Genomic DNA, 23,603 nt, shown 5'->3' with positions numbered 1-23,603 from the left:
ATGCCCTCTGAATCTGAGGGAGGTGATTGTTTAGCTGGGATATACAGATTATCTATGCTCTCTTGCCTCCTTTACCCTGTGATTAGCGACAATTTTGTTCCATGTGATTGCTAAGATTGTTATCTCATTGCCTTCAGATGTACTTCTGTCACACCCCGTACTTGGCTCCTGATTCACCAGTTTACTAAAAGTAACCCTCAGCTTAAAGAGAACCTGTTTGGCTGCTTTGAATTTGTAGAAAAGGACAAAGAAACAGTCAAACACCTACTGAGGTAGCAAGCAGTGTACTAGGGATTTTACAAAAGGTAGGAATTCTTCTTAATTGTTAAATCAGGGGACTGAGGTTCAGAAAAGTTCACTAACTCATGTGAACCTAAGTGGTGGAAATGAAATGAAACACACAGGAGGTAACTATAAAGAAATGTATAGAAGTTTAACCGCACGAGTAAGACTGAGACATCAGATTTATCTCTATGTGCCTCATCTCTGTATCTCACCTTCCCACTCTCACTCCTACTCACCTGTCTAATATTCATTGATGAGCTAATGTATAAAGTTCATAGCAGAGTCTGACAGATGACACTCACTCCAAAGGTGTCCTGTTTTCATTCTCTTAAATCTCTTCTATTTCTATCCCCCAACCTCTGCAGACCACTTTAAAATTGAATGGCTATTTTATATCTATGCCTACATTGTAATTCATATTATGATTTATCAAATTACATTAAGTTAGGGAGTCAGAGAGGTAAATATTTAAATGTATGAGTCTACAGCATGTAACCTAGGAACTGGTATTTGTGCTCAGACCCAGATTATCACGATGGTGTGATCACTCATCTAGAGCCAGACATCCTGGAATGTGAAGTCAAGTGGGGCTTAGAAAGCATCACTACGAACAAAGCTAGTGGAGGTGATGGAATTCCAGTTGAGCTGTTTCAAATCCTGAAAGATGATGCTGTGAAAGTACTGCACTCAATAAGCCAGCAAATTTGGAAAACTCGGCAGTGGCCACAGGACTGGAAAAGGTCAGTTTTCATTCCAATCCCAAAGAAAGGCAATGCCAAAGAACGCTCAAACTACCACACAATTGCACTCATCTCACATGTTAGTAAAGTAATGCTCAAAATTCTCCAAGCCAGGCTTCAGCAATACGTGAAACATGAACTTTCAGATGTTGAAGCTGGATTTAGAAAAGGCAGAGGAAAAAAAAAAGGAAGAAAAGGCAGAGGAACCAGGGATCAAATTGCCAACATCTGCTGGATCATGGAAAAAGCAAGAGAGTTCCAGAAAAACATCTATTTCTGCTTTCTTGACTATGCCAAAGCCTTTGACTGTGTGGATCAAAATAAACTGTGGAAAATTCTGAAAGAGATGGGAATACCAGACCACCTGACCTGCCTCTTGAGAAATCTGTATGCAGGTCAGGAAGCAACAGTTAGAACTGGACATGGAACAACAGACTGGTTCCAAATAGGAAAAGGAGTAAGTCAAGGCTGTATATTGTCACCCTGCTTATTTAACTTCTATCCAGAGTACATCATGAGAAACGCTGGGCTAGAAGAAGCACAAGCTGGAGTCAAGATTGCTGGGAGAAATCTCAATAACCTCAGATATGCAGATGACACCACCCTTATGGCAGAAAGTGAAGAGGAACTAAAAAGCCTCTTGATGAAAGTGAAAGAGGAGAGTGAAAAAGTTGGCTTAAAGCTCAACATTCAGAAAACAAAGATCATGGCATCTGGTCCCATCACTCCATGGGAATAAATGGGGAATCAGTGGAAATAGTATCAGACTTTATTTTGGGGGGCTCCAAAATCGCTGCAGATGGTGATTGCAGCCATGAAGTTAAAAGACACTTACTCCTTGGAAAAAAAGTTATGATCAACCTAGATAGCATATTCAAAAGCAGAGACATTACTTTGCCAACTAAGGTCCGTCTAGTCAAGGCTATGGTTTTTCCTGTGGTCATGTATGGACGTAAGAGTTGGACTGTGAAGAAGGCCGAGCGCCGAAGAATTGATGCTTTTGAAGTGTGGTGTTGGAGAAGACTCTTGAGAGTCCCTTGGACTGCAAGGAGATCCAACCCGTCCATTCTGAAGGAGATCAGCCCTGGGATTTCTTTGGAGGGAATGATGCTAAAGCTGAAACTCCAGTACTTTGGCCACCTCATGCGAAGAGCTGACTCATTGGAAAAGACTCTGATGCTGGGAGGGATTGGGGGCAGGAGGAGAAGGGGATGGCAGAGGATGAGATGGCTGGATGGCATCACTGACTCGATGGACATGAGTCTGAGTGAACTCCAGGAGTTGGTGATGGACAGGGAGGCCTGGCATGCTGCAATTCATGGGGTCGCAGAGAGTCGGACACAACTGAGCGACTGAAATGAACTGAACTGAACTGACTCCGCAATTGCTCGTTGAGCTAAATTGGCATTTGAAAACTTTTTCTAGATTTATGTACAAAAAAATTAGGTTTTACATTTGGCTGAAATCTTGGTGCTTCTGTGTTCCATTCCTTTCAATGGCTCCCCATTGCATAATAGAATTTATTTTGAGTGCCTGGCCTCCCAAGCCTACCGATGGCTTCCTCTCTTTCCACCTGGTTATCTATACTTCCATTTGCATTTCAGTTCAGTTCAGTTCAGTCAGTTCAGTCGCTCAGTCATGTCCGACTCTTTGCGACCCCATGAATCGCAGCACTCCAGGCCTCCCTGTCCATCACCAACTCCTGGAGTTCACTCAGACTCACGTCCATCGAGTCAGTGATGCCATCCAGCCATCTCATCCTCTGTCATCCCCTTCTCCTCCTGCCCTCAATCCCTTCCAGAATCAGTCTTTTCCAATGAGTCAGCTCTTCGCATGAGGTGGCCAAAGTACTGGAGTTTCAGCTTTAGCATCATTCCCTCCAAAGAAATCCCAGGGCTGATCTCCTTCAGAATGGACAGGTTAGATCTACTTGCAGTCCAAGGGACTCTCAAGAGTCTTCTCCAACACCACACTTCAAAAGCATCAATTCTTCGGCTCTCAGCTTTCTTCACAGTCCAACTCTCACGTCCATACATGACCGCTGGAAAAACCATAGCCTTGACTAGATGGACCTTAGTCGGTAAAGTAATGTCTCTGCTTTTGAATAGCTATCTAGATTGGTCATAACTTTTGTGTATGTTAGCCATCTCTATATCTTCCTTGGAAAAATACCTTTTCAGATCCTCTCCCCTTTTCTTAATTGGGTTGTTTGGGTTTTTTGATGTTGAGTGTATATGTTTGTGTATATTGAATATTATTGGATTTTCATTTGCAAATATATCATATACATCATTTGCAAATATCTTCTTCCATTCAGTAGACTGTCTTTTTGTTTGTGTATGGTTTCCTTTGCTGTGGAAAAGCTTTTAAATTTAGATTCCATTTGCTTATTTTTGCTTTTGCTTACCTTAGGAAACATCCAAAGACACATTGCTGCAATTTATGTCACAGAGTATTCTAGCTATGTTTTCCTCTAGGGGCTTTATAGTTTCTGGTCTTACATTTAAGTCTTTTACCCATTTTGAGTTTATTTTTGTACATAGTGTTAGAAAATGTTCTAATTTCATCCTTTTTACATATAACTGTTCAGTTTTCCATGCACCACTTATTGAAGAGACTCTTTTCTCTATTGTATATTTTTGCCTTCTTTGACATAGATTAATAGACTGTAAGTGTATAGGTTTATTTTGGGGTTGTCTATTCTGCTCCATTGATTTATCTGTCTTCTTTTGTCCCAGTACCATGCTGTTTTGATTACTGTAGCTTTGTACTATAGTCTGAAGTCAAGGAGCATGATCCATCCAGATCTGTTCTTTCTCAAGTTTGCTTTGGCTCTTACAAGTCTTTTATGTTTCCACACAAATTTTAGAATTCTTTGTTCTAGTTCTGTGGAAAATGCCCTTAATATTTGATAGAGATTGTATTTAATTTGTAGATTGCCTTGGGTAGTATAGTAATTTTAGCAATATTAACTCTTCCAATCCATAGCCACAGTATATCTTTCCACTTGTTTGTGTTGTCTTCAATATCTTTTATCAGTGTCATATAGTTTTCTAAGAAAAGGTCTTTTATCTCTTTAGTTAGATTTATTCTTAGGTATTTTAGTTGTTTGATGCAGTGGTAAATGAGATTAATTTCTTAATTTCTCTTTTTTGTAGTTCATTGTTAGTGTATAGAAATGGAACTCTCTTGCTTTTTCCATGATCCAGCAGATGTTGGCAATTTCATCTCTGGTTCCTCTGCCTTTTCTAAATCCAGCTTCAACATCTGGAAGTTCATGGTTCACGTGTTGCTGAATCCTGGCTTGAAGAATTTTGAGCATTACTTTATTAGCGTGTGAGATGAGTGCAATTGTGTGGTAGTCTGAGCGTTCTTTGGCATTGCCTTTCTTTGGGATTGGAATGAAAACTGACCTTTTCCAGTCCTGTGGCCACTGCTGAGTTTTCCAAATTTGCTGGCATATTGAGTGCAGCACTTTCACAGCATCATCTTTCAGGATTTGAAACAGCTCAACTGGAATTCCATCACCTCCGCTAGCTTTGTTCATAGTGATGCTTCCTAAGGCCCACTTGACTTCACATTCCAGGATGTCTGGCTCTAGATGAGTGAACACACCATCGTGATTATCCAGGTTGTGAAGATTCTTTTTGTACAGTTCTTCTGTGTATTCTTGCCACCTCTTCTTAATATCTTCTGCTTCTGTTAGGTCCATACCATTTCTGTCCTTTATCAAGCCCATCTTTGCATGAAATGTTCTCTTGGTATCTCTAATTTTCTTGAAGAAATCTCTAGTCTTTCCCATTCTGTTGTTTTTCTCTATTTCTTTGCATTGATCGCTGAAGAAGGCTTTCTTATCTCTTCTTGCTATTCTTTGGAACTCTGCATTCAGATGCTTATAGCTTTCCTTTTCTCCTTGGCTTTTCGCTTCTCTTCTTTTCACAGCTATTTGTAAGGCTTCCCCAGACAGCCATTTTGCTTTTTTGCATTTCTTTTCCATGGGGATGGCCTTGATCCCTGTCTCCTGTACAATGTCACGAACCTCATTCCATAGTTCATCAGGCACTCTATTTATCAGATCTAGGCCCTTAAATTTATTTCTCACTTTCACTGTATAATCATAAGGGATTTGATTTAGGTCATACCTGAATGGTCTAGCGATTTTCCCTGCTTTCTTCAATTTAAGTCTGAATTTGGTAATAAGGAGTTCATGATCTGAGGCACAGTCAGCTCCTGGTCTTGTTTTTGTTGACGGTATAGAGCTTCTCCATCTTTTGCTGCAGAGAATATAATTAATCTGATTTTGGTGTTGACCATCTGGTGATGTCCATGTGTAGAGTCTTCTCTTGTGTTGTTGGAAGAAGATGTTTGCTATGACCAGTGCATTATCTTGGCAAAACTCTATTAGTCTTTGCCCTGCTTCATTCCATATTCCAAGGCCAAATTTGCCTGTTACTCCAGGCAAATTTCCAACATCCGCTGGATCATGGAAAAAGCAAGAGAGTTCCAGAAAAACATCTATTTCTGCTTTCTTGACTATGCCAAAGCCTTTGACTGTGTGGATCAAAATAAACTGTGGAAAATTCTGAAAGAGATGGGAATACCAGACCACTTAACCTGCCTCTTGGGAAATCTGTATGCAGGTCAGGAAGCAACAATTAGAACTGGACATGGAACAACAAACTGGTTCCAAAAGGAAAAGGAGTACATCAAGGCTGTATATTGTCACCCTGCTTATTTAACTTCTATGCAGAGTACATCATGAGAAACGCTGGACTGGAAGAAACACAAGCTGGAGTCAAGATTGCCGGGAGAAATCTCAGTAACCTCAGATACGCAGATGACACCACCCTTACGGCAGAAAGTGAAGAGGAACTAAAAAGCCTCTTGATGAAAGTGAAAGAGGAGAGTGAAAAAGTTGGCTTAAAGCTCAACATTCAGAAAACAAAGATCATGGCATCTGGTCCCATCACCTCATGGGAAATAGATGAGGAAACAGTGGAAACAGTGTCAGACTTAATTTTGGGGGGCTCCAAAATCATTGCAGATGGTGATTGCAGCCATGAAATTAAAAGATCCTTACTCCTTGGAGGAAAAGTTATGACCAACCTAGATAGCGTATTGAAAAGCAGAGACATTACTTTACTGACTCAGGTCTGTCTAGTCAAGGCTATGGTTTTTCCAGTGGTCATGTATGGATGTGAGAGTTGAACTGTGAAGAAGGCTGAGCGCTGAAGAATTGATGCTTTTGAACTGTGGTGTTGGAGAAGACTCTTGAGAGTCCCTTGGACTGCAAGGAGATCCAACCAATCCATTCTGAAGGAGATCAGCCCTGGGATTTCTTTGGAAGGAATGATGCTAAAGCTGAAACTCCAGTATTTGGCCACCTCATGCGAAGAGTTGACTCACTGGAAAAGACCCTGATAATGGGAGGAATTGGGGGCAGGAGGAGAAGGGGACTGACTTGATGAACACGAGTCTGAGTGAACTCCGGGAGTTGATGATGGACAGCGAGGCTTGGTGTGCTGCGATTCATGGGGTCGCAGAGAGTCGGACACAACTGAGCGACAGAAATGAACTGAACTGAACTGAACTGAGAAATGGAACAGATTTCTGTATATTAATTTTATATCCTTCAACTTTACAAGATTCATTGCTGAGCTCTAGTAGTTTTTTGGTGGTATCATTAGGATTTTCTATTTGTTGAATCATATCACCTGCAAGCAGTGATAGTTTTACTTCTTCCTTTTCATTTTGGATGCCTTTTTCTTCTCTGATTGCTGATCTTTAGAAAATACTTTCAGCTTTTCACTGTTGAATATGTTGTATTGTGTTCAGTCATGTGTGACTTTGCAACTGCATGGACTGTAGCCCACCAGGCTCCTCTGTCCATAGAGTTTTCCAGGTAAGTATACTACAGTGGGTTGCCATTTCCTACTCCAGGGGTCCAGGCTATCTGTGGGCTTATCATATATGGCTCTATTCCCACTTGGTTGAGAGTTTTTATCATAAATGAATGTTGCAACACTTCAAAAGTTTTTTCTCCATCTATGGAGATGATCATATGGTTTTTATTCTTCAGTTTGTTATCACGTTGAGTGATATGCAGATATTGAACCATCCCTGTCAGGTCAGTTCAGTTCGTTTCAGTTCAGTTCAGTTGCTCAGTCGTATCCAACTCTTTGCGACCCCATGAATCGCAGCATGCCAGGCCTCCCTGTCCATCATCAACTCCCGGAGTTCACTCAGACTCATCCATCGAGTCAGTGATGCCATCCAGCCATCTCATCCTCTGTCATCCCCTTCTCCTCCTGCCCCCAATCCCTCCCAGCATCAGAGTCTTTTCCAATGAGTCAGCTCTTCGCATGAGGTGGCCAAAGTACTGGAGTTTCAGCTTTAGCATCAGTCCTTCCACAGAAATCCCAGGGCTGATCTCCTTCAGAATGGACTGGTTGGATCTCCTTGCAGTCCAAGGGACTCTCAGGAGTCTTCTCCAACACCACAGTTCAAAAGCATCAATTCTTTGGCGCTCAGCCTTCTTCACAGTCCAACTCTCACATCTGTACATAACCACAGGAAAAACCATAGCCTTGACTAGATGGACCTTTGTTGGCAAAGTAATGTCTCTGCTTTTGAATATGCTGTCTAGGTTGGTCATAACTTTCCTTCCAAGGAGTAAGCGTCTTTTAATTTCATGGCTGCAATCACCATCTGCAGTGATTTTGGAGCCCCCCAAAATAAAGTCTGACACTGTTTCCACTGTTTCCCCATCTATTTCCCATGAAGTGACAGGACCGGATGCCATGATCTTCATTTTCTGAATGTTGAGCTTTAAGCCAACTTTTTCACTCTCCTCTTTCACTTTCATCAAGAGGCTTTTTAGTTCCTCTTCACTTTCTGCCATAAGGGTGTTGTCATCTGCATATCTGAGGTTATTGAGATTTCTCCCGGTAGCGTTGATTCCAGCTTGTGTTTCTTCCAGCCCAGCGTTTCTCATGATGTACTCTGCATAGAAGTTAAATAAGCAGGGTGACAATATACAGCCTTGACGTACTCCTTTTCCTATTTGGAACCAGTCTGTTGTTCCATGTGATCATGGTTTGTAATTCTTTTATTTTTATTTTATTTTTGGTCACATAAAGAATAATAGTAAACATTGTAACAGTCACATTTTGGTGATTAGTTTCCCTTTTTTTTGCTTGGATGTTTCTTTGGTGACAGTAAGGTGATCTTCCACAATCTTTTTCAATTGTTGCATTTTTTAAAATTTACTAATGTTATTCTAAGTAAATATATATGTGTGTGTGTGTATATATATAGTTGTTATTGTTGTTTAGTTGCTAAGTCATGTCTGACACTTTGCGACCCCCGTGGACTATAGCCTGCCAGGCTCCTCTGTCCATGGGATTCTCCAGGTAAGAATACTGCAGTGGGTCACCATTTCCTGCTCCATATATATAAATTATTACCATAAATTTTGCCATTTGCCTTTACATTGTGCATACCAGTTTTAAATGCAAACACAAGCATTTAATTTGTATGTGAAAATCATCAAAATTATCGACCCAATGGGATTTTGTGCTGATGGGGCATCTTGAACACTATATGTGAATAGGATGTCGAGAAATAGCATACATATTGCATGTGTCTCCCCTGCTCACATGCATACTCCAGTTTTAAATCTGACTTCACGTACAAAACACAAGTTCAAAGATAAAGTTAGTAAGAATTTCAAGACAGAACATTAAACTAAGTGCAGGGCCTTCTGAAAGCAGAACCTCATGCAACTGACTACACTGGTCACACACCCACGAAGCTGCTTTATCTGCTTTATGCGCTTGAACCAAACATCTTAAATTTCTTGCTGGTTGTGGAAAGACTGCTCATTGTGACCTAATAATCTTCTCCTTCCTCCTTGGTATCAGAATGCAAATTTTATTTGGAGATTTAAGATGCTCAGGGCTTTCCAGGTGGCTTAGTGTTAAGGAATCTGCCAGCTAATCCAGAAGATACAAGAGACACAGTCCCATCCCTGGGTAAACAGGATCCCCTGGAATTCAGTTCAGTTCAGTCACTTAGTCCTGTCTCTTTGAGACCCCATGGACTGCAGCATGCCAGGCCTCCCTGTCTATCACCAACTCCCAGAGTTTACTGAAACTCATGTCCATTGAGTCAGAGATGCCATCCAACCATCTCATCCTATGTCATCCCCTTCTCTTCCCACCTTCAATCTTTCCCAGCATCAAGGTCTTTTCCAATGGGTTAGCTCTTCGCACCAGGTGGCCAAAGTATTGGATTTTCAACTTCAACATCAGTCCTTCCAAAGAATATTCCGGACTAATTTCCTTTAGGATGGACTGGTTGGATCTCCTTGCTGTCCAAGGGACTGTCAAGAGTCTTCTCCAACATGACAGTTCAAAAGCATCAGTTCTTCGGCGCTCAGCTTTCTCTAGAGTCCAACTCTCATATCCATACATGACCACTGGAAAAACCATAGCCTTAACTAAATGGACCTTTGTTGGCAAAGTAATGTGTCTGTCTTTTAATATGCTGTCTAGGTTGATCATAACTTTTCTTCCAAGGAGTAAGCGTCTTTTAATTTCATAGCTGCAGTCAAGATCTACAGTGATTTTCGAGTCCTCAAAAATAAAGTCTGCCACTGTTTCCAATGTTTCCCCATCCATTTGCCATGAAGTGATGGGACCAGATGCCATGATCTTCGTTTTCTGAATGTTGAGCTTTAAGCCAACATTTTTACTTTCCTCTTTCAGTTTCATCAAGAGGCTCTTTAGTTCTTCTTCACTTTCTGCATATCAGGTTATTGATATTTCTCCTGGCAATCTTGATTCTAGCTTGTGCTTCCTCCAGTCCAGCGTTTCTCATGATGTACTCTGCATAGAAGTTAAATAAGCAGGGTGACAATATACAGCCTTGATGTACTCCTTTTCCTATTTGGAACCAGTCTGTTGTTCCATGTCCAGTTCTAACTGTTGCTTCCTGACCTGCATACAGATTTCTCAAGAGGCAGGTCAGGTGGTCTGGTACTCCCATCTCTTTCAGAATTTTCCACAGTTTATTGTGATCCACACAGTCAAAGGCTTTGGCATAGTCAAGAAAGCAGAAATAGATGTTTTTCTGGAACTCTCTTGCTTTTTCCATGATCCAGCAGATGTGGGCAATTTGATCTCTGGTTTCTCTGCCTTTTCTAAATCCAGCTTCAACATCTGGAAGTTCACGGTTCATGTACTATTGAAACCTGGCTTGAAGAATTTTGAGCATTACTTTACTAGTGTGTGAGATGAGTGCAATTATGCGGTAGTTTGAGCATTCTTTGGCATTGCCTTTCTTTGGGATTGGAATGCAAACTGACCTTTTCCAGTCCTGTGGCCACTACTGAGTTTTCCAAATTTGCTGACATATTGAGTGTAACACTTTCACAGCATCATCTTTTAGGATTTGAAATAGCTCAACTGGAATTCCATCACCTCCACTAGCTTTGTTCATAGTGATGCTTCCTAAGGCCCACTTGACTTCACATTCCAGGATGTCTGGTTCTAGGTGAGTGATCACACTATTGTGATTATCTGGGTCATGAAGATATTTTCTGTATAGTTCTTCTGTGTTTTCTTGCCACCTCTTCTTAATATCTTCTGCTTCTGTTAGGTCCCTACCATTTCTCTCCTTTATTGTGCCCATCTTTGCGTGAAATATTCCCTTGGTATCTCTAATTTTCTTGAAGAGATCTCTAGTCTTTCCCATTCTATTGCTTTCCTCTACTTATTTGCACTGATCACTGAGGAGGGCTTTCTTATCTCTTCTTGCTATTCTCTGGCACTCTGCATTCAAATGGGTATACTTTTTCTTTTCTCCTTTGCTTTTCCCCTGGAGTAGGAAATGCCAACCCTCTCCAGTATTCTTGCCTGGAAAATTCCAGGGACAGATGAGCCTGGCGGGTTATGGTCCATGGGGTCACCACGAGTCGGACATGACTGAGTGACCAAGCACATATACAAGACGTGCAGCTAAAAACGACATTTTCTAGCATCTTATGCAGCTACTTGTGAATAAGTTTTGGTTAGCCAAATGTATTCAGAAGTATTGCCTTGGACTTAGGGGACAGTAGCATCATACCTTCTTTCCAGCTGCTTGGAGGAGAATGAGAACTGTAAGTCCAGCACCTTGGAACATGAGGTAACCTTGAAGATGGAAGTTAGGTTCTCAAATGAAATACATAGAAGGTACCTTATTCCCTGTAAGACCATGGAGCTGCCGCATGAGCCCTTGGCTGCTCACCACAAGACTTTTAATGTGTAAGAGAAAACTTGTATCTTGTTAATCACTATTATTTGATGCTTTAATTATATGCAGATGATATTAAGCCTAACTTACAGGGACAGATTCACTAGTTCACATAGGTTAACAAACTAATTTAAGCAATGTTTTAAAGACAAACTTCAGGCAATCCTCAATTTGTTATTGGGTAACACATACCCTAGCTTGAGTGGCACCCATTTCTAGGCTCGAGAAAAACTTTTCCTCTTTCTTCCCAGTTCAGGACTCTGTTCTGGAGCTCTGAGATTGCAGGTAGACTCCAGATAAATGCAGTGTTATAAAAGTAATCCATTATGGCAGTGAAGTAGTAATAAAATAATAATGTAAGAGTAGAATTTTGTAATTTTTCTAAGTAATTTAAATATCAATTTTGGTATTTAATAATTTAGGGCTTTCCTGATAGCTCAGTTGGTAAAGAATCTGCCTGCAATGCAAGAGACCCTGGTTTGGTTCCTGGGTCAGGAAGATATGCTGGAGAAAGGATAGGAAACCCATTCCAGTATTCTTGGGCTTCCCTTGTGGCTCAGCTGGTAAAGAATCTGCCTGCAATGCAGGAGACTAGGGTTCGAGCCCTGGATTGGTAAGATCCCCTGGAGAAGGGAATTTAATAATTTGAATACCAATCTTACAATGAGCATATGAAAGTAAATCATAAACATCCTTGTTGACAATTATAAGATTACCTATAGAAAAATGATATCAACCATAAAAAAACAGATCAAGTTGTTGCATCTGTGTGTGCTCAGTCGCCTCCAACTCTGCAACCCCATGGACTGTAGCCCACCAGGCACACCAGGCTCCTCTGTCCATAGAATTTTCCAGGGAAGAATACTGGAGCAATATTTGCTATTTCTTATTCCAAGGGATCTTCCCAGCCCAAGGATTGAACCCACATCACTTGGGTCTCCTGCATGGGCAGGCAGATTCTTTACCACTGCGGCATCTGGGAAGCCCAAGCCCAATCTCAGAGCAAAGAAATCAGGTTGACTAATACTGCCACCTAGAGTTAAAATTCAAAACTACCACTTCTTATCTCTGCATGCTTGGACTGGGGCCTTCTAGGATCCTCTGTCCATGGGATTCTCCAGCCAAGAATACTGAAGTGGGTTGCCACGGCCTCCTCCAGGGGACCTTCCCCACCCAGGGGTCAAACCCGCAACTCTTATGTCTCCTTCACTGGCTTGGGGGTTCTTTACCACTAGCACCACCTGCTTATCTCTAAGGACCCTGAAATGTTGGGGTTTGAGCAGGTGGTTTCTTCTCCCACTGACTAGTTAGTACTAGCTATCCCAATTGTCTTGCCCATTTATGAAGAATCACTAGATGACATTTTCCAGGGAGCATCCTGGAGGTAGCTGGGGTAGCAGCTGGGCTGTGATCATAAATCAAGCTAAATGATACATGGAGTGCTGTACACTTCCCATTATTCCTGTCCAAGGGCTGTCCTGGCTGAGGAGCATGGAGGTGGGCTTTGAACTCAGAAGCATGAGGATTAAGCAGAAGTAGGTCTTGGAGGAGGATGGCAGGGGAAAGCAATGGAAGTGCAAAATCCCTCCCTCTTCTCACATGTCCTTCCAGCTGATCCTCAAGGACTAACCTCAGGCCCGTTTCGCCTCCTTCTGCCTGGTTTATTCTGCTTTCCTCAACCTCAGGTGCTCCATGATGACCTTTTGTAAGCTCTTCTCTCTTATCCCCTTTCTAACCTCCTTCTCATCTCACCTTGGTCAGCGCTGTTTGGTGGAAAGACAGTAGAGAAGAAGGCATGGTTTGAATCTGGTCCCCCATTTATCTTACTATTTATCTCAAGCAAGTCACTTATAATTTCCTGAGACTCCAGTTAATCATATCTGTATGGGGTACAGTGGGATTCACTGGTGGCTCAGATGGTAAAGAGTATGCCCGCAACGCAGGAAAGCCGAGTTCGATCCCTGAGTCCGGAAGATCCCCTGGGGAAAGAAATGGCAATCCACTTCACTATTCTTGCCTGGAAAATCCTATGGATGGAGGAGCCTGGCAGACTCAGCCCATAGGGTCACAGTGAGTTGGACAAGACTGAGCGATGTCACTCACTCACTTACTCACTCAGAGGGTACAGTACATGGACCTTACAGGATGGATACCAAACTAAAACGGGGAAATACATTGTGAGAGAAACTGACATGTGGTCAGTAGTTAAGAAATTTTATTTTCTTTCCCTTTTCTCATTCTCTTGTCCTCCATAAATCACTGTCAGGAAAAATTAGTAAAAAAGAAAAATTGGCTGTTGGTGTAAGGTATTAGGTATAAATTATCTTCAAAGTGTGATTTTAAAGATACAATGACAGTGTCTATTACTTTTCTGTTTTTTTAACCTGTTTGTTCTCTGATAAAGGGAAGTCCATCAGATATGGTCATAAAGTGGAAGGGAAAACCATGGGCTATTCCACTTGCTGATCTGTAATTTGTGACCAATCACTTTGACCTCTCTGAGCCTAAGTTCTTCACCTGTGAAGCAGGGACAATGTTCGCTATCATGCCTGCTTACTCAGTGCTTATGAGGACACAGCAGGGAAAATAGCTGGAGGGATTTTGTAAAGTCTAAAGTAAACACTAATGTAAATAGTAAATGATAATGTAAACAGTAATTATTATATTTTGTTTCCTCTTTGTTATACCCATAGTGGAAATTCAGTAACTATTAGAAAAATATTAACCATGAATTTTACCTAGTAGTCACTGAAAACTTATTAAGTGCCTTTCTTTGGGATTGGAATGAAAACTGACCTTTTCCAGCCCTATGGCCACTGCTGAGTTTTCCAAATTTGCTGGCATATTGAGTGCAGCACTTTCACAGCATCATCTTTTAGAATTTGAAATAGTTCAACTGGAATTCCATCACCTCCGCTAGCTTTGTTCGTAGTGATGCTTCCTAAGGCCCACTTGACTGCTCACCAAAGCCAAATGAAAAATATGGAGACAGAGTTTGGAGGAGATAGAAAGGTGGCTTTAATTCTCAGCTGATGGAGATGGGGACACAGTAGGCTCAGGCCTCAAGAACTCTTCCCCCCCCCCTTCTGCTCCTTGAGGTGTCTAGTGGCTTATGTAAGTTGAGGGCTCGCAGTCAGGAGTCAGTGATGAGGAACAAAAGTGTTAGAATCTTGATTTCTTCCTCTTCCTTTTCTTCAAAGACAGTCATTGGCTGACATCAGTAACCCAGTGATTGAGTCTGGCAGTTCTGTGGTTCTGTGGTCTTTCTCATATGAAACTACAAGGGGAAGGGTAGTGTAAGGGTAAACACCAAACAGGGAATATATTAGGCATAGAGTCAAAGGCGTCACAAAAGTGTGATGTGTAGCTCTTGCAGAGTTAGGGGGCAGGAAAGCAAACTTAGTTACAGATATGCAGAGTTAGGAGCAGTTAAAGTAAAAGAACTAGGGATGTTCAGGCCTGCTCACTGTTCTCTTTACCATTTTTGTTCATCTTTGTTCTCAGAAAAAAGAAAGGAAAAAAGTCATTCCTCTTTTTTTTCCCCTTTTCCCTGCGACAGTATCATGTTGGGGAGTGGGTGTGTACTGAGGTCATCGTCTGTGGTGGGAGCCTAGAAGGGAGTAACTGATGTTGTGGAATCCAAGAAGTACTTTACAGAGACGAGGCATTTAAGACGTACATATTTTCATAAACAGAAATGGAGAAAAGAAAACTCATCTCAGAATGAACAAAGACATGGATTTGGAAAAATCTGGGAGAAAGAGGCAAGTTGTTTGTTGAAACAGCAGACTGAGAAAGTGTGTATGTGTGTGTGTGTGCACACACAAGCGAGAGAGAGAATGAGATACCCCTTTAACTGTTGACAGAATGCAGCTGGAAATGTCTGTTACAAGCAGATCTTCAGTTCAGTTCAGTTCAATTGCTCAGTTGTGTCCGACTCTTTGCGACCCCATGAATCGCAGCACGCCAGGCCTCCCTGTCCATCACCAACTCCCAGGGTTTACTCAGACTCACGTCCATCGAGTCCGTGATGCCATCCAGCCATCTCATCCTCTGTTGTCTCCTTCTCCTCCTGCCCCCAATCCCTCCCAGCATCAGAGTCTTTTCCAATGAGTCAACTCTTCACATGAGGTGGCCAAAGTACTGGAGTTTCAGCTTCAGCATCATTCCCTCCAAAGAAATCCCAGGGCTGATCTCCTTCAAAATGAAGTGGTTGGATCTCCTTGCAGTCCAAGGGACTCTCAAGAGTCTTCTCCAACACCGCAGTTCAAAAGCATCAATTCTTCGGCACTCAGCCTTCTTCGCAGTCCAACTCTCACATCCATACATGACCACAGGAAAAACCATATCCTTGACTAGACGGACCTTTGTTGGCAAAGTAATGTCTCTGCTTTTGAATATGCTGTCTAGGTTGGTCACAACTTTTCTTACAAGGAGTAAGCATCTTTTAATTTCATGGCTGCAGTCACCATCTGCAGTGATTTTGGAGCCCCCCAAAATAAAGTCTGACACTGTTTCCACTGTTTCCTCATCTATTTCCCATGAAGTGATGGGACCAGATGCCATGATCTTCATTTTCTGAATGTTGAGCTTTAAGCCAATTTTTTTACTCTCCTCTTTCACTTTCATCAAGAGGCTTTTTAGTTCCTCTTCACTTTCTGCCATAAGGGTGGTGTCATCTGCATATCTGAGATTATTGAGATTTCTCCCGGCAATCTTGATTCCAGCTTGTGTTTCTTCCAGCCCAGGGTTTCTCATGATGTACTCTGCATAGACGTTAAATAAGCAGGGTGACAATATACAGCCTTGGCATACTCCTTTTCCTATTTGGAACCAGTCTGTTGTTCCATGTCCAGTTCTAACTGTTGCTTCCTGACCTGCATATAGGTTTCTCAAGAGGCAGGTCAGGTGGTCTGGTACTCCCATCTCTTTCAGAATTTTCCACAGTTTATTGTGATCCACACAGTCAAAGGCTTTGGCATAGTCAAGAAAGCAGAAATAGATGTTTTTCTGGAACTCTCTTGCTTTTTCCATGATCCAGCGGATGTTGGCAATTTGATCTCTGGTTCCTCTGCCTTTTCTAAATCCAGCTTCAACATCTGGAAGTTCACGGTTCATGTATTGCTGAAGCCTGGCTTGGAGAATTTTGAGCATTACTCAACTAGCGTGTGAGATGAGTGCAATTGTGCTGTAGTTTGAGCATTGTTTGGCATTACCTTTCTTTGGGATTGGAATGAAAACTGACCTTTTCCAGTCCTGTGGCCACTGCTGAGTTTTCCAAATTTGTTGGCATATTGAGTGCAGCACTTTCACAGCATCATCTTTCAGGATTTGAAATAGCTCAACTGGAATTCCATCACCTCCACTAGCTTTGTTCATAGTGATGCTTCCTAAGGCCCACTTGACTTCACATTCCAAGATGTCTGGCTCTAGGTGAGTGATCACACCATTGTGATTATCTGGGTCGTGAAGATCTTTTTTGTACAGTTCTTCTGTGTATTCTTGCCACCTCTTCTTAATATCTTCTGCTTCTGTTAGGTCCATACTGTTTCTGTCCTTTATCAAGCCCATCTTTGCATGAAATATTCCCTTGGTATCTCTAATTTTCTTGAAGAGATCTCTAGTCTTTCCCATTCTGTTGTTTTCCTCTATTTCTTTGGATTGATCACTTAGGAAGGCTTTCTTTTCTATTCTTGCTATTCTTTGGAACTCTGCATTCAAATAGGTATATCTTTCCTTTCCTCCTTTGCTTTTCACTTCTCTTCTTTTCACAGATATTTGCAAGGCCTCCTCAAACAGCCATTTTGCTTTTTTGCATTTTTTTTCCATGGGGATGGTCTTGATCCCTGTCTCCTGTACAATGTCATGAACCTCCTTGGAGGGCCTTAATTATACACAAAGAATTTTGTGTCACTGGTAGTTCAGATGGTAAAGAATCCACTTGCAGCGAGGGAGACCTGGGTTCAATCCTTGGGTCGGAAAGATCCCCTGGAGGAGGGCATGGCAACCCACTCCAATATTTTTACCTGGAGAATCCCCATGGACAGAGAAGCCTGGTGGGCTACAGTCCATGGGGTCGCAAAGAGTCTGATACGGCTGAGCAACTAAGCACATCTCTGGAGCAATAGGCCACTAACCATTAAAACAGTTAAATGACATGATCAGAACTGTATTTTTTGCATGTAACTCTTAGGAAAACATAATGTGAGATATTATCACAAAATATGCAAAATAACTGAAGTAGAGTAGGATGCTGGAGATACAAAGTGTATAGAAAATGAGATGTTGCTAATATGAGCCTACAACCTTCAGCAACTATTAATTAGGGGAGGAGTGTGCAATGAAGAAAGAATATGCTATGAATTGAAATTGCCTAGATGCAAGGATTGTGAGGATGTGCCATCAGCGCAAAGAGAGCCCAAAGATCAGGAACTCAAAAGTGTAAAAAGTAAATAGAAACCTCAATTAAATGACTTGGGACACCAGAAGGGGGAGCTCTCAGGCCCTGGACCATAGCAGAGCCCAGCAGGAAGAAAAAGGACTCAGCCAATGAAAGCCATGGGCTCTTAGCTTACTATAGTCCTCCCAACTTCCTTTTCTCCTCCATGGAACTGTTCTTCGCTGGCCATGGGGGCATTTGCACATGATGCCCCATGATTGCAGACTCTGAATTGCAATTCTTCACTGATTCCAAACAAACCCACCTTTGCTGGGGAAATATACGGCAGTTGATTTGTTAAAAGCCAACAAGTATGTTGTTATGGGCTTCCCTCGTAGCTAAGTTGGTAAGGAATCTGCCTGCAATGCAGGAGACCCAGGTGCGATCCCTGGGTCGGGAAGATCCCCTGGAGAAGGAAATAGCAACCCACTCTAGTATTCTTGCCTGGGGAATCCCATGGACAGAGGAGCCTGGCAGGCTACAGTCTATGGGGTTGCAAGAGTTGGACATGACTTAGCGTCTAAACCAGCAAACCAGCAAACCGGCAACAAGTATGTTATAGTAGAAATTAAATAGGCTTTCTAGTCAAATTGGCTAGTGTTAAAATCCTGCCATCTATATGCATGTTATCAACAAACAAGTTACCAAAACTCTCTGAGACTTGATTCCTTACCTAAAAAATGGGAATAATAATACTACTTAGTTTACATGATTGATGTAGAGAATCCCTGCATCCATCCTCCACTTCTTCCAGCAACACAGTCAACTTTCATTTTGGAATCCACCTACTCTTCACTCTCAGATTGTGAGCACGCATGAGCTTCCAACAGGCAGATCTCATTGGCTCAGGGATGGATCGCTGCTAAGTCACTTCAGTCGTGTCCGACTCTGTGCGACCCCAGAGACAGCAGCCTGCCAGGCTCCCCCGTCCCTGGGATTCTCCAGGCAAGAACACTGGAGTGGGTTGCCATTTCCTTCTCCAATGCATGAAAGTGAAAAGTGAAAGTGAAGTTGCTCAGTCGTGTCCAACTCTTAGCAACCCTATGGACTGCAGCCTCCCAGGCTCTTCCGTCCATGGGATTTTCCAGGCAATAGTACTGGAGTGGGTTGCCATTGCCTTCTCCACAGGGATGGACACGCGATCCAAATCTGTCCATTGAGAGTATTATGGCTAAACTCCGAGGCTTTTGTTTGTGAGCAGATTCTCCACAGGCTGTGAAGCTGAAAGCTGGATACAAAGTTTCAGTTCAGTTCAGCTCAGTTCAGTTCAGTTCAGTCACTCAGTCCTGTTCAACTCTTTGCGACCCCATAAATTGCAGCATGCCAGGCCTGCCTGTCCGTCACCAACTCCCGGAGTTCACTCAAACTCATGTCCATCGAATCGGTGATGCCAACCAGCCATCTCATCCTCTGTCGTCCCCTTCTCCTCCTACCCCCAATCCCTCCCAGCATCAGAGTCTTTTCCAATGAGTCAACTCTTCACGTGAAGTGGCCAAAGTACTGGAGTCTCAGCTTTAGCATCATTCCTTCCAAAGAACACCCAGGGCTGATCTCCTTTAGAATGGACTGGTTGGATCTCCTTACAGTCCAAGGGACTCTAGAGCTGCTATAACCCTCTTGCCACCTCAGAGGAGATTCTGGAACTGTGCACTACAGTGGTTGGGGCCCAAAGATGAAGCGTTCATAGCAAGAGATACAGAGAAATGTAATCACTTGAACATTGTATGAGCCCTTGTTGACAGTACTTCCCCAAACCAGCTAGGCTGATGGACTTTTCAATTATGTGAACTTCAGAAGAGGCTAAGTTATGTTCTCTGTGCAATAATAAACACCGCCCTCCCAAAAGAAAAAAAAAAATAAAAAGCTTAGGGGCTTACAACAACAAAGATTTGTTTCTCTCTTATGCTCCATAGAACGGCTGCAACTCTGCTAGATTATTTTTGATCTGGGACTCAGGATGATGGAGGAATTTCTATTTGGAAAATCACCAGTTGTTGTAATAGAGGGAAAAGAGAGTAGGGAAAATAAGTACTGACTTTTAAACCATCTGCCTGGCATATGCTTCCTGCTTACATGGCATTGGCCAGAACAAATTCACATACTCAAGCTTGATGCCATAGCGTGCAGAGGGACAGTAAATGTTTTTGAATAACAATACAATTTACCAGTAAATTTCCCTTTTGCTTAAGCACGCTTAAGTCATATTTTCTGTCACTTGCAGCCAGAAGAACCTTAACTAAGATAAGCTGGTGAAAGAGTTAGATATTTTATTTAAAGTAGCCAACACTTGGTAAACATTCAGCAAATAGGCGCTAAATACTATTTTCAAGTGCATGAACACAGACTAATTGAGAAATATATCTTTCTCAAATGTTCTCAATTTCTTTAATTTATTCACTATCTCACTAACATTTATTGAGCTCTTTTTAAGTGACACATACTGTGCTAGGTGGTAGGGACATAAAATGATACATTTACAGTTTAGTTCTCCAGTAGATATCTTTTTTAAAAAAAGAAACAATATGAGGACTTGGTGTCTTATGCCTGAGGAAAGTGACAAACATTTAGGAAATCACTATTCAGAGAAAGGTTATATATGGCATGCAATAAAATGGAACCAAAAGTATGAAACCACCACTCATTAATCCATTTGTCTAATACATACTCATTAGCCTCTAATATGAGCTAGACATCATTGAGGTAGGAAAAAAAATAACATTTATTGTCATCTTTAGAGAACTTAAAATGCAGTAGTAAAGAGAGGTGAGCTGAGAGTATAAAATGGATGTTGTCATAAAAATAAAAGAATGCAGATGATGGCTAATGCTGATGGTCACCAATGACTTCCATTTTGCCAAATCTAAAGATCAACACTTAACCTTGCTCAAAAAGCAACTGACAGAGTTAATCATTCCCTGATTCTTCACTTGCTTGTGCACACTCCCCTTCCTGGTTTTCCTCCCAGGATCAGTCCTCTGTTCCATGCTTTACACACTTTTCTCCGGGCGATCTCATTCAGTCTTCTGGCTTTAACTATCATTTGTACGCTGATGACTCCCAGTTTTGCGACCACCTCTACTTCTCTCCACAAGTGCCTTTCTCGATATCCCCACTGTAGTAAAGCGTACCACCTTTTACCTCAGTTGCTCAGGCCAACCTTCAGGTAATCCTAATCCCTTTACTTCTTTCCTCTCACTTCCAATTCATCAGCCACTCTGTAGACGCTGGCTTTTAAAACATTTTGAATATGATCATGTCTTCTTTTTTCCCCTCTTGGATGTCACCTTAGTCTTGGACTCAGCATCATCCTTCTATCATGCACCCTGACAGTAGCCTCCCCTAGCTGGCTTTTCTATTTCTGTTCTATTATTTTCTACATGGTAGCCAGAATAATTCTTTTGATACTAAAGTTAGGTCATATCCTTTCTCTGTTCAGAAGCCTCCATTCACCCTCCACCCTTAGACGTAAGCATGACTCATTCCCTCACTTCCCACATCCCCTTGACTCTGCTCAGATGTCACTTCATCAGAGAGGTCTTCCCTGATATCTTATTTTAAAAAAATGCTAGTGCCATCTGTCCTCACCTTCTACTCCTGTTTTATTTTTCATGTTGCCACTTGACATTACACAAAATATTTATCTGTTTATAAACAAAAGAATGTAAGCACCATGAGGACTTTGCATTTCCAGTGCCAAAAACAGTTTTGATGAGGACTGACACGAAGATACTTCTATAAGTACTCTAGACATTAACACGCTGTATTATCTGTTACGTTACCCTAACACATTAGATTTGCTGTATTGAGTTGGACTACAAAGAAAGCTGAGCACTGAAGAGTTGATGCTTTTGAACTGTGGTGTTGGAGAAGACTCTTGAGAGTCCCTTGGACTGCAAGGAGATCCAACCAGTCCATCCTAAAGGAGACCAGTCCTGAATGTTCATTGGCAGAACTGATGTTGAAGCTGAAATTCCAATACTTTGGCCACCTGATGCGAAGAGCTGACTCATTTGAAAAGACCGTGATGTTGGGAAAGATTGAGGGCAGGAGGAGAAGGGGACGACAGAGGATGAGACGGTTGGATTGCATCACCGACTCAATGGACATGGGTTTTGGTGGACTCTGGGAGTTGGTGATGGACAGGGAGGCCTGGCGGGCTGTGATTCATGGGGTCGCAAAGAGTAGGACATGACTGAGTGACTGAACTGAATTGAACTGAACTGTCTACATTTCATAGACATGATAGCTGAGACACAGATTAGTTAAGTAACTTGCCCAGAGTCACAGGGCGTTTAAGTGGTTTAAAGTGAAAGTAAAAGTGAAGTCGCTCAGTAGTGTCCGACTCTTTGCGACCCCATGGACCACCAGGGTCCTCCGTCCATGGGATTCTCCAGGTAAGAATACTGGAGTGAGTTGCCATTTCCTTCTCCAATGCATGAAAATGAGAAGTGAAAGTGAAGTCGCTCAGTCGTGTCCTACTCTTAGCGACCCCATGGACTGCAGCCTACCAGGCTCCTCCATCCATGGGATTTTCCAGGCAATAGTACTGGAGTGGGTTGCCATTGCCTTCTCTGAAGGGGTTTAGCTAGGATGAAAATTTAGGCTTCATTCATCTGCTCCTCTGAGCTTGGCGCTCAAGTTTAATTCTTGAAAGCTATTCAGGTCAGTACTGGCGGGAGGAAGGGAAGGCGGGAGGAGGGAGACGATTGGGGAACGGAGGAAGAGGGAGGGACCGCAGGAAGAGGGAGGGACCGCAGGGAGGTACCAGCTAAGGCGCGGCTCACTCAGCCTCCGGTTTTCTGAGTATCAGCGCGCACTCGTCACTAGCCTTTGGGTGCTGGGCTGGCAGAGCTCACAGATTCGGGCAGGCGGCAGGGGCGCGGGAACGCGATGTACTTTTGCTGGCGCGCTGGGCGCCGAAGGCCGCTGCGGGAGCGGCAGGTGGTTGCTGGCGGCAACACGTTACTGCAGGCGGCCAGTGGGGAGCATCACTCGCTACTGCTGCTGAGCGACGGCACGGTCCAGTCGTGCGGGGACAACAGCCGAGGCCAGCTGGGCCGGAAAGGCACGCCGCGCGGGGAGCAGCCAGGTGAGCTCCTGGACTCAGATGCGGGGCAAGGGGTCAGGCGGGTGGCGGTGCTGGAGCCGTGGGTCTGCTGGACCACAGGCGACAGGTGAACAGGGTTCCGCGCTGCCGGAGCGCAGGTCCATCAGTTTCGTTTCCTGCTCGCGCCTCAGGTTTGTTTCGGTTTCCAGTAGTTTTATCTTCAAAAGGAAACAGAGCAGAACTAAACTGGACCTCGTTCCTGTGAACAGAAATGCCTTTTGAGACCAGTCCTTACCTATGCGAACCTATCTGGAACAGAGTGACCTTCCAAACGTGGTTTGTGGTTTGAACACTGTAACTCCTTCCGAAATACCCTTAAAATAATGTATACTAGTACTTTGCTAGTATTGATTATTGTAGAAACACAAGAAAAGAAATCGCTTATTAGTCTAGCACCCAAAGACAACTTACATTTTGATGCATTTCTTTTTTGCCTTTTTTTCTATTACATATTTAATCTTTATAAAATTATGTATTTATAGGGTTTGTATATGCAGATTTGCTGGAGAAGGCAATGGCAACCCACTCCAGTACTATTGCCTGGAAAATCCCATGGATGGAGGAGCCTGGTGGGCTACAGTCCATGGGGTCACTAAGAGTCGGACACGACTGAGCAACTTCACTTTCACTTTTCACTTTCATGCATTGGAGAAGGAAAGGACAACCCACTCTAGTGTTCTTGCCTGGAGAATCCCAGGGACAGGGGAGCCTGGTGGGCTGCCGTCTATGGGGTCGC

At 42.7% G+C, this 23,603-nt stretch overlaps 1 protein-coding gene across 2 annotated transcripts in view; it reads left to right on the top strand.

Moving 5' to 3' along the window:
- Positions 22,536–23,603, top strand: part of HERC6 (HECT and RLD domain containing E3 ubiquitin protein ligase family member 6) — a 53,205-nt gene continuing 52,137 nt past the window's right edge. For both annotated transcript variants that reach the window (XM_018049316.1, XM_018049315.1), the window contains exon 1: positions 22,536–22,849. In XM_018049316.1, the coding sequence (XP_017904805.1) occupies positions 22,651–22,849 (199 nt within the window). In that variant the 5' untranslated portion in view covers positions 22,536–22,650. The remainder of the gene's footprint in view (positions 22,850–23,603) is intronic.

This window comes from Capra hircus, chromosome 6 (assembly GCF_001704415.2).
Source record: "Capra hircus breed San Clemente chromosome 6, ASM170441v1, whole genome shotgun sequence".
Taxonomy (NCBI): Eukaryota; Metazoa; Chordata; class Mammalia; order Artiodactyla; family Bovidae; genus Capra; species Capra hircus.
The sequence above is the reverse complement of the archived record's forward strand: the minus strand, read 5'-3'. Positions and strand labels throughout refer to the sequence as shown.